Genomic DNA, 16,074 nt, shown 5'->3' with positions numbered 1-16,074 from the left:
TTTCCTCCCTAGCATTCTGAAAGGGATGGAACTACTAGAAGCTCTGTAAACATATTTTGTTACTGATCTCTACTTCTATTCTGTAGAATTCACATTTCTAGATTTGAAGGCTAAATAAAGCAACACTTCCCAAGTTAGTTAGCAAGCTGCCTGCAGTGGCAGCTTGCTAAGGCAACTCCCCTCCGAGAAAAATCCATGCAGTGTTCTGGAAACTTGCAAAAAAGAAAAACACAACTAAACAGGGGCAAGTCATATAAAGATACTCTGTAAGTGTCACATTCCTTTTGCAATAATTATTTTAATACTGAAACTAGGCTAGACACAAAAGGGTTCCATCATTTAAAATGGAAAGCTTTCACCTTTCATTTACAAGAAGTTTCCTGATAATAGAAGGCAAACATGAAAACAAGCTTTTTAACACCTGTCTGTGAATTAGGCTATGGGGTTAATGACTGATACAAGCCTAGGAAAAAAGTTTTTAGCATTTTAGAACTTTCTAAAGCTTTAAGATGTGCTCAGCAGGACATTTGAGATGAAGAACAAAGTCTCACTTCACAGGTGAGCACCAAGTTTGAGTACTCTTCACCCTCTTGTATTTACTTTTAATGAAGTTGCTGAGAGCTTTATGAGGTTCACCTGGTTTAGTCTTGCACATTGCTACAGCTTTTTAATAGCTTTGATACACTGATATTTATGGACAGTCACAGCTTGATACAAAGTAGTTTTCCCACTTATCTTTAGCAAAGTGGCTTGTTTCAAGTAGTCCGAAATTCACACATAAAGTCAGACTTGTACCTAGTAAGTTCATATTTGTTGGAGGTCTTAACAATTCAGAAGACTAGCTCTGCTCACGCCATTTTATTTGCTTACATTTCTCTTCTCACCCAAGCCTTGTGTTTGGGGTTTTTTTTATATAACCAGAAGTATTTTGCCCATTACTAGAAGAAACTCCAAATATGTTTGATAGTTGGAAGAGTATCAACTTTATAGGAAGCACAAATCTTCAAAACTGATTATGAATCAATTTACAAATTATTTGCAAGATTGAAAGTTGACTGTCTTTCTGTGACATTCCTTTGTCATATGTCACAGGAAGCTTGACATAAAAATACACAAGTTATTAAACTTTCTTTAGCTTTACTGTTCACAGATCTTGCGATTTTCACAAGTCACCTAAACACTTCTCTCTTCCCCTTTTCCCACTTGATCCCACTGTGCTATGAGCAAGCCTGATGGCCAGCACATGCTGACCGACCAGCTGGCAAGTGCGTTCTTCTTGCACTTCTTCACTTGAGGCAATAATTTAGATCCCTCTCTACCCAGCTGGAAGTTTCCATGAAGTCCACAAAACAGTTTCCCTCATGACCCTCTGACCAAATCAGCTAACTGGTTCAACAGGTGGTGATCACAAACAGGGGCAGAAAGACAGACAGGTAGACTAACAGCACAGACATGACGACCTCTTAGAAGTCTAAAACCACTTTTTATTTGCAAGTCTACAACCACTTCTTATTTGCAAGTCTACTTTGATTTCTTAAACCTTCAGCATTCACCACACTTCCAGTACTAGAAGTCTAAACTTTCTAGCACAGAGGGGACTTTTTGAACTTAACACTGCTCTAGTAGAATGAGAATCTAATTCCACCCCTCCAAGCCACCCTATGGATGCAGGCAAGTTCTAATCAAGCTTTTCCAAATACAGGAAGAGTCTAGCATTCAACATTAGAGGACCAATTTTTTTAATCAAAAAAACAGCTGGAAAACTGTATTTTCACTTCAAAACACAAAATCAAAGTTAACCCTTTCAGCTATACTGCTCTGACAGCTCTAAAGCAAAAAATCAAGTACTCCGTATTAAAAATTAATATGAACAGCCCACTGCTCCACCTTTATAGACAGCTTAGTTAGGGTTTTATACAACACATTTTATGCATGTGCACCTTGCACTTTATAGGCAGCAGCTTTATTTTAACATTCTAGTCCAATGTTTCAGCTTTTGACATTTCAAATATTTCTTTTTCCCTCAAAAGAGTACTACTATTCTGTTGGATGCTGATATGGTTTTAATACTATTTAAGCTTTACTATGTAAGGCACATACAAGATCATTACAATTCTTAGCTGAAGCAATATGAATGTAACAAGCAGATTAAGCACCTGTAAGAAAGCATGTCCAGTCCTCCTATGGTCTGCTTGCTAGCCAGGAAGCTTTGGCACCAAGTTCAAATATAAAGCAGCTATAGTAAACAAAATATACATAGCCAAGAATAACTGAAATGAGCAAGCGCTTACCTTGACTCCCCGCTACTGTTTCTTATGCTTTCTTCATCACTGTGCCCATTCATTGTAATTATTAAGAAGTTTAAAAGCTAAACGGAAGTCCACTCAAGTCACGAGGTGGATATCGAGAATCCACTTCTTGGTATTCTGTACGTTTTCCAGGTGATTTGTTTGCTCTAGTGTTCTCGGCAGGTATGCAAGGTTTCTCCTAAAATACCTAAAATAGTAAAGGAAAACACTGACACAATTTGAAAGTATTTCCCAACTAAAAATGATACCAAAAATAACCCAGTCTTTCACTAACAGTGAACCATGTTTGATGTCGTGTTTTTAACTCTAAAATAGCTTTTTGTATGTTACCTGTTCACGGTTCATCATTTTATCATAATTTTTTCCCTGGGGAAAAAAAAAACAAACAATTAAACTCTTTCCCGATGTCTGCAGAAATGGGGGGGGGGGGGGGGGGACGACGACAACGACACAGGATGGGGGGACACGGAAGATGGAATCTTCTCCAGAGAAGCAGTCTTTTTATTACTTATATTTTTAAAAAACTTGGAAGAACTAAATGAAATACACAAAATGCAAGAGAGGAAAGACCTGACTAGCTTTCTGTTCGACTGCAATTAGGTCCCAGCAAAAAGGCCATTATGTTTCTTTATGCAACTTCTCATTGATGGTGTTATAAAGATGGCAATTTCTACTGAACCACTAGCTACAGAATAGGAAATGTTATGGGAATTGCAACCTCTTTAGCATTGTAAGGTGAGAAAAACAGTTTACTCCACGACTACACCGTACCTTGCAGCTTAACTTTCGCCATAGCACTGACTTCAGGACAAAGTAGATCTAAATCTTAAAAGAAAAACTGCCTATGTGAACATATAGGTAAAACCCATAGATATTAATGTTCTGCTAAGATCTGCTTAGTAAAATGTATTTCATGCACAAAACATTGTGGAAGCATTTCCAGATACACACATAATGCTTACATCCAGTTGTGAGTAGAGGCAGGAAGATAAAGACTGTCCCGTTTAAAATAGGTGTCTCCACTAAATCAGACAAGCAAGATCCCACAGATGGAATGATCGTTATTTCACATACAAGAGCATCTCAAATCGGATCACTGCAGTATCCGAGGCCGCTAGAGAAAGTTTAGACTCACGGTAAATGGCCTGCAAACATAAACTCACTGATAATCTAAACTCACTGATAATCGGATAAAGAGCAACGCGTCTCACAGATTTAGCGGTGTGAAAGCGGCCAGGGGCTCGCCCGCGGCCCGCCCGCCCCGAGGCGTCTCCTCTAATATTAAACATCCCAATGCAGAGCCCACCGGGTGGCGGTGCGGGGGCAGCCTCGCTCCGGGCTGGGTTTCAAACGCCCTGCGCTCAGGCACCATCTCAGACACCCGGGCCGCTCCAGCCGGCAAACAAAGGCGATGCGGGAGGGGAAAGCGATAGGAAGGCGCCCTGCAGCCCCGAGGGGCGGCGAATCGAGGCCGGGGACGCGGCGGCCAGGGCGGTGAGCCGGCCGGCTCCTCACGGCCTGACCGCAAGGCCGCGCTCCGCGCCGCCCGGCACCGTGCTCCCCGCCGCTGGGCGGCCCTCCCGCGCCGCCGGGCAGCCCCTCGCCGCCAGGCCCGGCACCCCCTGGGCCCCGGGAAGTACCCCGAGGGGCGGCGAAACTTTCTCCCTGCCGCCCGGCTCCTGCTGTACGGCGAACCTCCCAGCGCTGGCCGCCCGCACCGCGCTCCCGCGGCCGCTGTCCCTGTGCCTGCCCCAAGGCGCTCCCGCGGCACCCGGGCCGGGGCTGCCCTCCGCCGCCGGGGACGGCCCTCCCTCGCGGCGCGGCCTGTACAGCCGCCGCTCACGACCAAAGCTCCCTGGCAGTGTCTCGGCGGCCGCCGCTGTCCTCCATGCTCGCTTCCCCCGGCGCCCCCCATGGCCAGAGGAAAGCCACGGCCGCTCTCCTGCCTCCCGGGCGGCTCGACACTGGCTCCCCCCGCAGGAGCTAGCGAGAGCGGCTCGGCTCCGGCCGCCCGCCGCGGCCCTCGCGGCTCCCTCCCTCCGCGGAAAACAGCGAGCGAGCCCAAGAACCCAGCCCCGCGCCGGGCATCCAGCCCCCGCCGGCCGACAGCGGCTCCCGGGCCCCATCTCCTCAGCACCACCCGCCTCCCCCTTCCATCTTCGGAAGCCGCACAACTCCCGGCCGGCGAAAGAGCGAGGAGCCATGGCGGGCCTCTGCCTACCTCCGTGCACCCGGCCTTCGCAGGATCGCCCCGGCCCGAGACGGCGCTACGCCCCGCGAGGAGGTTCGTGCCGCAGCCCAGGGTCGGGGGCAGCTCCTGCGGCTGCGGCGGGGCCTGGGACGCCACTCCTGCCGCTGGCCGCCGGCTCCTCAGCCCCGCACGACGGGCTCGCCCGCTGGCTCGAACAATGAGGCCCCGAACCGGGCAGGGAGAGGCGCACGGAAAACCAGAGTGGGCGCTACGCTGCTCTGCTCTGCCACCGCTTCTTAAGTCCTCCCGACCGCCGCCATCACGCTGCCACTCCGCGCAGCCTCTCCCTCCCTCGGTCGGATGGAAACCCCGGGCGTGATGTCAGCCCTGCGCCCTGGGACCGACCGGCAGGAGAGGGAGGAGCCACGGCTGGGGGCGAGGGCCGCGCCGACGGGCCGCGCACAGGGGGGCGGCCGAGGTAGGATGGGCCGCTAGCGGCGTTGGGGCCCGGCCGCGCTGCCCGCAGCGCCCCCCTGCCTGCCTGCCGCACGGAGTGGGCGCGGGGGCCGCTCCCGTCCCCGGGGAAGGCGCAGGGCGCGGCTCGGCCCGGAGGGGCGCCATGACCGGAGCGCCGCGGCCGCGAGTCCGGCGCGGGCCGCCCATTGCCGTTCGGCGGAGCGTGGGCTTTTTGTTTGCGCTGGCGTTTTCGGTGTAAAATCACAGCCCGGCGACGAACACGGCGACATTACTTAGCCTGGCTACACAGTTACAAGCGGCACCGGGGCGTATTTAGGAAGGCTTGGCGCGCTGCTGCTGGGAAGACATTTGTTTCCGTGAGGACTGTCCCCTGGCCGGGGACTGGTTGTCTTCCATTCCAGAGCCCGACGCCCGCTGTTTTCGAAGTGATTAACGCCAGCCGTTTGCTTAACGTGCTTCGCGTACTTAACGGGGGGGGGGGGGGGGGAAGCACCGCACGAGAAGGAAAGTCATGTAAGTTGTACGTCCAAATGTTCCCAGAGTGGCAAAGGACAGTGGTGGCAGCTGAGTGACAGTGTGCTGTAAACAGCACAACACCACAGCCAGACACCGTGTTGGAAAGGAAGCGATTTACCTGCCTGCTGCCCCTCACAGGCACTGGTGTGTGGTCATCCTTCATCGCTGTACAGGAGGACTGTGGGGTCACTGCTGACCAACATCTAACACCAGACCTTCAGACATTCACTTGTTAGAAGCCCACAAGAGTGAGAGAGGCCGGTATTGTCATGAAAACGCAGTTTGCTCATCAAGAAAGGGAAGCTTGAAGGAAGCGAGTCAGTGTGTGGGCAAAGTGAAGGCAGGTGGTTGCAGTAGCTGTCAAGTCAAGGTTGAGGAGCTGTGCTGGCCAGGAGCCAACGTCTGAGCCACAGTCAGTCAGCTGGAGACCTCTCGGGCCTGTTGCTCGCCTCATGGTTGCTCTTCCATGGTGAGCAAAGCTGGTTGCCTCAGTGCTTGGTGGAGAGTGTGCAGCTAGCATACTTGCCAGTCTTCAGCCAGGCTGCTGGGCTTTCCTGGAGCTGTGCCTTCAGCCCACCAGGAGGGCTGTGGGATTAGCTGCCATGCACAGCAGGTGTCTGAGGAGCAGCGGAGGCTACACGGGGAGGGGCGGGAAACACTAGCTCAGCTCTCAAGCACCATTTAGGAAAGTACCCCAAAATCTCAGTCGTTCATAGCATAGAATAATTTTTCCACCTTGGGTTAAAAAAATGTACCAGGAATTGCTCAGAGAAGAAAACAGCTTCAAAGTTTACAAGCAGGTTGTATTACACTCTGTTCCCTATTGAAGCACTTGTTTGCTAGGTCAGCTAAAGGGAAAATATGTTATTGTGATAGACGAGAACACTGCAAGATCAATGGACCGAGGTTTAAATTCAAGAGTGTCAAAGTGAGAGTCACTGTTTAAATTAAGGTAATTAATAACAAAACATTTTACCATGGATTGTTCAGACTCTAATGGAGGGATTTTTATTACTGTTCTGGATTTGTTAATTTTAAGGAAAGAAACAGTAGAAAGCCACTGCCTTGTTCAACCAGAAGGGGTAAGCCTTAGGCAGAAATTGTGGACTGAAACAGTTACCTGCAGCACGCAGGAGATAAGACCAATTTGATAAGAATTCTGATACTTACTAGGTGTTAGGTGTACAAATGATGTGACTTACACACATTAATAGCTTGAGTTACAGCGATAAACATCAGTTTTCGTTGGGTTTTAGAGCTGGTTGCAAAATTCCCATAGGTCAGTATACATATGTAAATACATACTTTACAGCTTTAATATTAATATTATCCACAGAATCAACAAAACCAATAATAAAGCAAAAAGGAAACACGTGCATTTAGCATCCCTTTCCGTTTACAGAATCTGTTTTACAAACTGCTACACTTTGTCTAGCCAGAGTTATGTAAAAAATGCTCAGGGAAAAGAAGAGACACAAGAACAGCAACAACAACAACAAAAAAAAAAAAAGAAAAAAGAAAAAGAAAACTGAATAAATTCCAGCAATTCCTGTTGCTTAGCTACAGAACACACTTAATTCTTATTAACCATCCAAAAAGCTAAACATAGTTAGCTGAATTCCTCTGTTATTGCTATCCTGTCTTCAAATTCCTAATTATTCACAGAGATACTGTGAATTTCATCCTTTTCCTTGTTTCTTCTCCTTCCTACGCCTCTGTAAGAATCATGTATAGAAAATAGTTTTATTCTGCTAGAAAATATCTTTCCAGGCTGCTGCTTTGAGTTATGTGCATAATTTCATTTTGATACATGCTGATGTTTAATCCATAGTAACATCAAAAATACTGATCAACTTCTGCTAATGAAAGTAAAGTAGTACTCCCATAAGTCCAATAAGTTGGTTTAGCCATTAGTACAGGAAGTAACAAAACCTACCTATTTTTCAGGAAAATGATTGAGGGAGAAAGTCCAGTTATGCATGGCAACTACTACTTTGTCTGTTCATGGTTAGTTACTTTTGTGACAGTTTCTACATGTAAATATCGTTCACACTGCACATACACTGTTTCCTTTGCAGGTTAAGGCCCCAAATCTTCAAACATTTTAAATATGAGCACAATTTCCTGGCATTCTTCCAAGAGTTTAGGGCCTTAGCTTCACTTGATGGTCATATTCTGCAAGATTGTCTGCGTGGTAGGAAGGTATGACTATACTTATATTTTAATAGCTTATTTTAGCTATCAAAAGAAACTTCCTGTAAACTTATGACAGAATGAGCATTAGCATAAATTAATAATCAGTCAGTGCTAGAGAATTTTACCAACAGTACTATCAAGACTGCACAATTGTTGTCATGTATGGTCCCATTTGCAGATGCACAGCACCTCTGTTCTCTTCACAGTTACATGCAACCCAGCATGTCGGATGTCCTTGGGCTGTGCAGCCTTGTGGTTGCTAGAAGGTTCTGGAGTGGGCAGTGCTGTTTTAGATTAATTGATACACACATACTTGCACCTGCTGTGAACACCCTTTTGCCAGAAAGGCATTTATCTGTAAACTTTACTATGAGTTACTATTGGGCAGTCTTTTGCTCCTCTGCCCCACCCTAGGACTTAAACACCAATAGCTTCCATATCCAAATTAATAAGGTTAAACCTACCTCCTTTCCAATAAGTATCAATCCTTAGCTTTTTTTACAGTTGCATAATTTAGTTAGAGGTGTGAGACATCTTTCTGCTTTGTGTTTGCATCAGAAATGCCAGCCTGTGTGCTCACTAATATGAATTGTTTCCTGAACAGAACAGTTAAAAATACTAGCCTACACTTTGCAACCCAGGAGATAGCTCCCATTCCCTGAGTCTTCTAAGTATGTCCCAAGATGTTGTTCTCTAGGATGTACCTGCACACACCCTTTTGTTTGTTTTGAGAAATGAAAGTGTCTCACATTTGGTAACCTCACTGTAATATGAAGCAGGCTTAAGATTCAAGCAGAATAAATTTCTGCTTCAAGAGGATACAAATGAACTCCTAATTACAAAACTTGGAAGAAATCTATTTTTTAAGTTATATTTTACTTAATAGCCTTCTTGGCTTCTTCGGTTTCCTTCACCTCAGTTCTTTTGGTCAAGTTTCTCAGCTGCCTTAAGAGATCTGCTTTGACGGTGTGGTTTCACAATTGTTTAAATTAACTGGAGTTATGGCTGCTGTGATCCCATCCTCTTGTCTGCCATACCAGCCAAAAGCTAGCCCCACTCAGAAATGATTGTTTTCTGGCCACTTCTTCTGAACTAGGTCACCACGCAGCTGCACATGCAGTGATTCTTGTGCAGTAAGATAGCAGCAATTGCTTCTCAAAGTGGTTATAAATTGCTGCCACAGAATCTGGAGATCTTTCTTCACATCCCTGTGAGAGAAGGGTTTTTCTTTCATATTGGAACTTGTTTGTATTGTGTCTTTAACCAATTCCTTCTTTCCCAGATGGCATCGTAAAGTATACATGGCATTCCTATCTTAGCAGCATTTCACACCATGAGTAATACTGATTTCTGTTACATGTAGGTTTTGGTCAAAGGACAAATACATGTGATGCCCAACATTGTAAGGACAGATGGACAAAGCTTTTCATTATTACAGAAAAGCTATCACCCATGGGAATAAGCAGTCTTATTCTGAAACTGTATTACAGGTGTCTGGCACCTGAGCATGCTTCCAGGATGTGGGTGAGACTATTAATTGTGCCTAAGGTGCCACTGATTTACCCCACCCTTATCCTCCTGGGTGTTCTTGAGTTGGATTTGTGCTTGTAGACAAAATATGATAAATACACAATCCAATTTAGGTGCACTGTTACAGAACTAACACAATTGATTTCAATGTCTATGTTTTCAGGTTATTTACCTGAACATCCCTTTTTAACAGTGGTAGTCGTTCATGTTTATCACGTATCTTATGTTAAAGGAAAGGTTTATTCCTGTTCTATTTTTAGCATTAGGAGATCTTCTGGACAAAGAAGCTATTTCCTTTTCAAACTAGTGAAGCCTTAAATACTGAATCTAGCAGTCTTTACTGAGGGAAGACAGACAGAAAAAGTATCCTCGACGTTTAACTACACACTAAGTTATGTATTGGTTTCTTCCCTTCTTTCTAAACTCCCCCACCATGCTTAGTACTTTGATTTTTCTCCTTCTATGCTTCAATTAATTCTAAAACATGTCGTGAAGAGCTCATAGATTACAATACTATATATCATACACCAGCAAAGATTTTCTCCTCAGTAGATGTTACACACAGCAGGTGTAGTCTAGTTTACATGCTTTTCATTCATTTTGTACCTCTACTGTTATTCCATTTCATTTTGCATTCTCCCTTCTTCTAAGAAGCCATCAATAGCAATTTATGTAGGACACTAGTCATTATCCTGTCACTTAAATACTACATCTTTCTTGTTTTTTTTTCTTTATTCCTCCTAGCTCTTTTATTTACCACACCCAAAAAACCCTTCTAACTTACCTCCCATCCTCACTTGGGACTCTATCAACCAGCCAGTTGCACAATGCTCAAGATTAAGAAGATTAAGATTTAGAAAAAAGCCAAAGGTGATGAAAATTCACTTCTTTTATAGATTTCTAAAAGAAAAAAAGATTCAGTTCTAGGAGGAAAAAGCTGGTCTAAATTCTTTATGTAGGTACGTGAGCTTCAGGTAAATGATTTTCTAGTTAAAACAGAATTAACAACTTCAACTGATAAAAGTCTATAAAATTTAACTAAATGAGTTTGATTAAATTGAACAACATACTGATAATTGGGCAAGTATGGTTCAAGGACCTCATATACAGTACAATTACATCAACTTTTTACAAATTTCTGCCTGCTCTGGACAGAGTATCTGTATGTGTTTGGAATACCTGTACAGAAACATTGGATCAGTACATTGGCTGAATGTTTTGCTGAAGAGATCAAAGTAGTAATTAAAACAGTGCCATTTAAATGGTTTTAATGAGGCATCAAAGTTAACATTCATCAGGACGGCTGAGAAAAATTTAAACTTTCCTTCTGAAGTTTTTCTTCTACTGTTTTTTTTGGTTGGTCTAAATTGCCAGTGATTTGTTGGAAGCATTAGTTCTCTCTAAAAGCATCTGCAGGGTGTATTATAAGCATGTGTTATAAGCATGATGTCTGTTAGTGTTTTCATCTCAATATTTAGGTAGAGAAACTGAGATTGAAATAAACTTTTTTCTTTTTCCTCCCTCTTAAACAATAACCCTTGGTATTTTCAAGACAGACAAACCTGTGTCTCTTTCTTTAGTAAACTGCTTTAGACTATGTTTTCAAATAGGAGAAAGAAATTAATTCCTGGAGGCTTGCTTAATCACAGTAAGCACTTAGGTGTTTATGGATAAAAATAATAAATCTAGCATACAGAGTTAAAGAAGCAACTTACAATAATGATCCTTCAAGCCACAAGCAGTCCTTGTATAAAGAATTGCCAGATGATAGTTTTAAACATGGCTGTTTTCTTGTTATCATACCTTTTATATAGCCTTTTTTTCTTTCAAGGCAGAATGTTCATATACATAGCAATTATTTCAGAGGATTTGTAAAATAAATGAAGAACTCTTTTACTGAGAAGAAGAGGAGCTTTTCATGCAGTCAGTTCTACATGTTTAATTTCTTTAGTCGTGCTTTGGAATCCGGTAATGAAAAAAGTAGACTGTTTTCTTGTAATTGTCTTTGATATCTTCATTCAGTGATGATATTGCCAGTCTTCAGGGTCCTGTAATTTTATTGTGTCTGGAAAGAGAAGGACATTTTCTCATATCAATAGAACGTGGATGGCCGTGCTTTGTATGAATGTATTTATCTTTGGCCTATGTTTCCAGTTCTTCCCTATCTGTTTTCAACAGTCACAGATTGTTCTGTTCATGAAGGTGCAATTACAGCTGTCCCTGAAATTAATAAAAGTTGTAGCCTTAACCCATGTCCATCCATATTAGGAACCTGATAGGTTTAGGTCTGTGCGTTGTTTGGTCTTGGCTTTTTTGGTGTCTTTTTTTTGTTGTTGTTGCGTGGGGTTTTGGGGGACAGCCTCTCAAAAGCTGAGAGGGTAGACATACAAAAGATCAAGTTCTTGCTATTTTAATTTGGGAATCTAGTAAAGCCTTCTTTGTTGCTGATGGTAGAAAGCACTAACTGTTCTAACAATTACCTTTAATAAGTTCTGGTTTATAGCTACACGGTAACTTAAAGAAAACCTTTTAAAGCCAAAATAAATACCCAAGTGAAATGAATAAGTCCCTGTAAAGATGTATGTTTGAAATAGCCTATACTTCAACTAGCAGGCTTTTTGGCGCACTACTTAAGGCTGGATCTAAATATGGTAAAGCCTGATCTTAGATGGGTAGGTAACATGACTGAAGCTTTTATAAATGGACCAATATCTTTCTAGTATACTAACTCTCACTTGGAGGCTCTGATATGATTTGTTTTCAAATGCTCTCACTTTTGAAGTGATTATATTCATAATTAACTGATTCTGCTAAGTGTTCTAAATATGCTTTCTAGTTCTAATTTTAGATGCAAATTAGTTCATAAAAACTAACAAGTCTTTGGCATATCTAAGTTTGGGGCAAGATCAGAGGAATCAAAAGAAGCTGAAGAGAAGTGGAGACCAACAGTCAGCTAAATAAAACTCATTGCAGAATATTATAATCTCCAAGCTTTACTGAGGCTACTCGGTTTGCATGTGATAATCATCACCCTAGGCAGCCTAGTAATACCTTGTCTGTAGCTGTCCAAGTCCTTGACACTGTGATTGTGTTCCCTGGTCCTGTACACGAGAGCAGTTCCAATGTGCGTGGCAAGCCATTGCTGAGCAACAGCAGCATGTCCAAACTATGTTTCCACTTGCCACCATTTTTCCTTTAGGACAGGTTGTGCTTTCTTGCAATGTTCAGAGTGCTTCAGTTACCCAGGAAAGTATATGGGTTAAGTAGCAGCATCCAAGATGGGAAACAGCTTATTTTGGTTCTTGCCTATTGCCTTGAAAATCAGTACCTTATTTCAAAAGGGCACTTCAGTTTTAAAATCATTCAGGCTTTGAATGTAAAACCGGAGCCGGCTGTTTTTAGAACAGAAAACAATGACATGAGCAGACCCAGCCATAAACACACCAGCTAGTAGATACCTTTTTCTTGTTTACAGAGTGAGACTTGTTACCTTTGCTGCAGGTTCACGCTGTACCTGGCAGTCTCCAAGTACTTGAAAGAAGAAAAACAAGTGTTCCAGGAACAAGTAGCTAAGATCTTTATTCTTGCAAAAGTGTACACCTATATAGCAATATCTCAATCTCTATTATGTTCCCTGACCTTTCCCACTCTTTAGCACCTCAAGTTTCTTTTCAAGTCCAGTAACTGTGCTGTACTGTGGGGTGAAGCAGGAGAAAGGCAGGAGGAACTGATTTGGTTTTGTTGGATACCAGCAAATAACAGATAACAGGGGCCTTCATTTAGACCTCTGTTTGTAACCATAGACTTTATTTTTTCAGGGCCCCAGCACTTTTGATAGGCCTGGCTGAACTTGCTAGCTGATTTCAAAAGTTATTGCAGAAGAAGGTAGGGAATGAAAAAGTAAACAGAGCCAAAGCAACCATATGTTTTTTTCATTGGGAAGCTCTACTAGAAGGAGAGTGCCAATAATGTGTGGGAAAGAAACTAGCCAGTCTTTCGAAGACTCTCTCTACTGCTGACTTGCAAAACACCCCTAAAAATCTTAAGCTTGAAGTTCGTTAATATGCTTCTTGAACAATCAAAAAATGTCATCTCCTACATGTAGATTTAAGCCATCATAAGTCTGTTCTAGAGAGCTGTTATACTATTCTAGGGTAGGTCAGCTTTTTCAGGATTTGCAACAGTAATAGACAGGTCTTGTTCATCTGGCCTTTTTCTTGCTTTGCTGTTTGCATGCTAGTATATCTTGAACTTGTAGTGGTCTCCTTCCCTATCAGTCCTCCCAAATTCAGCTAGTTGGCCAGCTGGCCTTGGTTGGTAGAGCATTGGCCAGACACACATTCCAGGTGAAGTGCCACAGCAAAAGGCATGGTACTAGGCAATCATCAGGGAATTGCTTAATGAAATCCCATAATAAGGCATTTTTTGTGCTGTGGGCCCTCCTCTGTAAATATGTATTATTGGGAACTTGCTTTTCTTTTGCTAAGCATTATTGTTTTGTGACCTTATGCATAAAATGCCTATTCTTTGTATCATGTCACTGTAGCCTTAGATTTTATAATTCACTGGAAGTTAAGAAGCATAAAGTGACATAACAATATGCCACTATATATAACACTGTATTTACACTTTGAACTTTTGTTTGCATGGCTGTTTCAGTCAAAAGCCTACCCTACTCATGTCCCAACCTGACAAAGTTTACACTACAAACATTTACAAATGCAGGTGTTTGAATCTTCACCTCAGCTATGAGAAGACTACTCTTATGCATCAATATTAACAACCAATACATGTGTACACTATTATAATTATTATACTATTATAGCAAAACCTTGGACATTATGCCTCTTACATACTGGAGTAATGCAGTTTTCTCACTAGAGCAACTGAAATCATGTATTGCCTTAGAATTGGTCCAAGTTGTATAAGACTGTTTTATCCCCCTCTCGGTTTTGCCAATATAGTGGGTAGGTCATGCTAGGAGTTACGCTAATAAATAGTCTTTTAGTACTTCAGTACTTTTACGTGTAAATAAGTTTACAAAGAGGAACGGAGTGTTTTCAGTGTTTGAGTCTTCAGTTTAGACTAGCTCTGAGAGGAGTGGATAACTGATTATACTTCGAACATGCAGAAGTTCAGTTCAAAGAGAAGATTTATTGCTAACCCTACTGCTTATGGAAAAAATAGACCAAAGAAGTTGAGTAAATCATATGAAAACTGCTTCTTCCCATAATTAAAGGGAGGGTAAACAGGGGCTCTGTCTGAAAAAGGAATCATCCTTCTGTACTTAACCATATAACATACAAAACATACAGAGGTTTATTGAAATGGCCTGCACTATATTGCTGTATAAAACAGCAACAATTGGGGTTAGACCCATGACTTGCTCTTTGACATCAAGAATGGTGAAAAGCAATGACTTTGAAGCTGAGAAGAGTCACAACAAATGCAAAATATATTAATACCTTCAAAGCATTTTTACTGTCATTAAGGATTTGATCCTCAAAATATTCCTGTGAGGCAGTGTTATACCAGGTTGTATTAAGAAAATGAAGGCTAAAAGTACTTACACAATAAATGAATTAAAATGATACAAAAGCAGCAGAAGAAAACAAGCCATAGGATCATAGAATCATTTAGGTTGGAAAAGACCTTTGAGATCATCAAGTCCAACCTTCAACCCAGGACTGCCAAGTCCATCACTACACCATGTCCCTAAGCACCACATCTATGCATCTTTTAAACACCACCAGGGATGGGATGGTGGTTCCACCTCCCTGGGCATCCTGTTCCAATGCCACATCACCCCTTCCATGAAGAATTTTTTCCTGGTATCTAATCTAAACCTCCCCTGGCATAACTTGAGGGTGTTTCCTCTTGTCCTGTTGCTAGTTACCTGGGGTAAGAGACCTACCCGCACCTGCCTACAGCCTCCTGTCAGGTAGTTGTAGAAAGCAGTAAGGTCTCTCCTGAGCCTTCTCTTCTCCAGACTGAACAACCCCAGTTCCTTCAGCTGCTCCTTATAAGACTTGTGCTCCAGACCCTTCACCAGCTTCATTGCCCCTCTCTGGACACGCTCCAGCACCTCTACATCCCTCTTGTAGTGAGGGGCCTAAAACTGAACACAGTATTCAAGGTGTAGCTTCACCAGTGCTGAGTACAGAGGGACAATCACTTCTTTGGTCCTGCTGGCCACAGTCTTTCAGATAAAAGCCAGGATGTTATTGGCCTTCATGGCCACCTGGGCACACAGCTATCCATCAGCTAGCACCCCAGGTCCTTTTCTGTGAGGCAGCTTTCCAACCACTCCTCTCCAAGCCTGTAGCACTGTGTGCGGTTGTTGTGACCCAAGTACAGGACCTGACATTTCTCCTTGTTGAACTCCATACAATTGGCCTTGGCCCATCAATCCAACCTGTCCAGATCCCTCTGCAAAGCCTTCCTGCCCTCAAGCAGCTCAACACTTCGCCTAAAACTGCTGTTGTCTGCAAACTTACTGAGGGTGTGCTCAATTCCCTTGTCCAGATCATTGATAAAGATATTAAACAGAACTGGCCCCACAGTACAGAGCTCTGGGGAACACCACTTGTGACTGACCACCAGCTGGATGTAACTCCAGTCACCACAATTCTTTGGGCCTGGCCACTGAGCCAGTTTTTTATCCAGCATGGAGTACAGTCATCTGAGCCATTGGCAGCCAGTTTCTCCAGGAGAACGCTGTGGGAGATTGTGTCAAAGGCTTTACTAAGGTCCAGGGAAATGACATCCTCAGGATTTCCCTCATACACTAGATGGGTCATCTTGCCATAGAAGATCAGATTTGTCAAGCAGGACCTGCCTTTCATAACCCCGTGC

The 16,074-nt window shown here is 43.3% G+C and overlaps 1 protein-coding gene and 1 long non-coding RNA gene across 8 annotated transcripts in view; one reads left to right on the top strand and one right to left on the bottom strand.

Annotated features, from left to right (window-relative positions):
* The window catches only part of CHD1 (chromodomain helicase DNA binding protein 1), a 58,701-nt gene extending 53,849 nt beyond the window's left edge, over positions 1-4,852 (bottom strand). For 2 of the 7 annotated variants that reach the window (XM_056325705.1, XM_056325708.1), the window contains exons 1-2: positions 4,531-4,850; positions 2,292-2,496 (exon numbers count right to left, since the gene is read on the bottom strand). In XM_056325705.1, coding sequence (XP_056181680.1) covers positions 2,292-2,344 — 53 coding nt within the window. In that variant the 5' untranslated portion in view covers positions 2,345-2,496; positions 4,531-4,850. Of the gene's footprint in view, positions 1-2,291; positions 2,497-2,639; positions 2,676-3,271; positions 3,424-4,530 lie in introns of all 7 variants that reach the window. The other 5 variants (XM_056325710.1, XM_056325709.1, XM_056325707.1 and 2 more) reach the window with 4 other exon arrangements.
* A 53-nt stretch (positions 4,853-4,905) lies between these two features.
* LOC130143096 (uncharacterized) overlaps positions 4,906-16,074 on the top strand; it is a 55,438-nt gene continuing 44,269 nt past the window's right edge. The window contains exon 1 of the long non-coding RNA XR_008819634.1: positions 4,906-4,978. This is a non-coding gene — a long non-coding RNA (uncharacterized LOC130143096). The remainder of the gene's footprint in view (positions 4,979-16,074) is intronic.

Source organism: Falco biarmicus, chromosome Z, assembly GCF_023638135.1.
Source record: "Falco biarmicus isolate bFalBia1 chromosome Z, bFalBia1.pri, whole genome shotgun sequence".
NCBI classification, from domain to species: Eukaryota; Metazoa; Chordata; class Aves; order Falconiformes; family Falconidae; genus Falco; species Falco biarmicus.
Note: the sequence above shows the minus strand (reverse complement) of the source record. Positions and strands in the feature narration are given on the sequence as shown.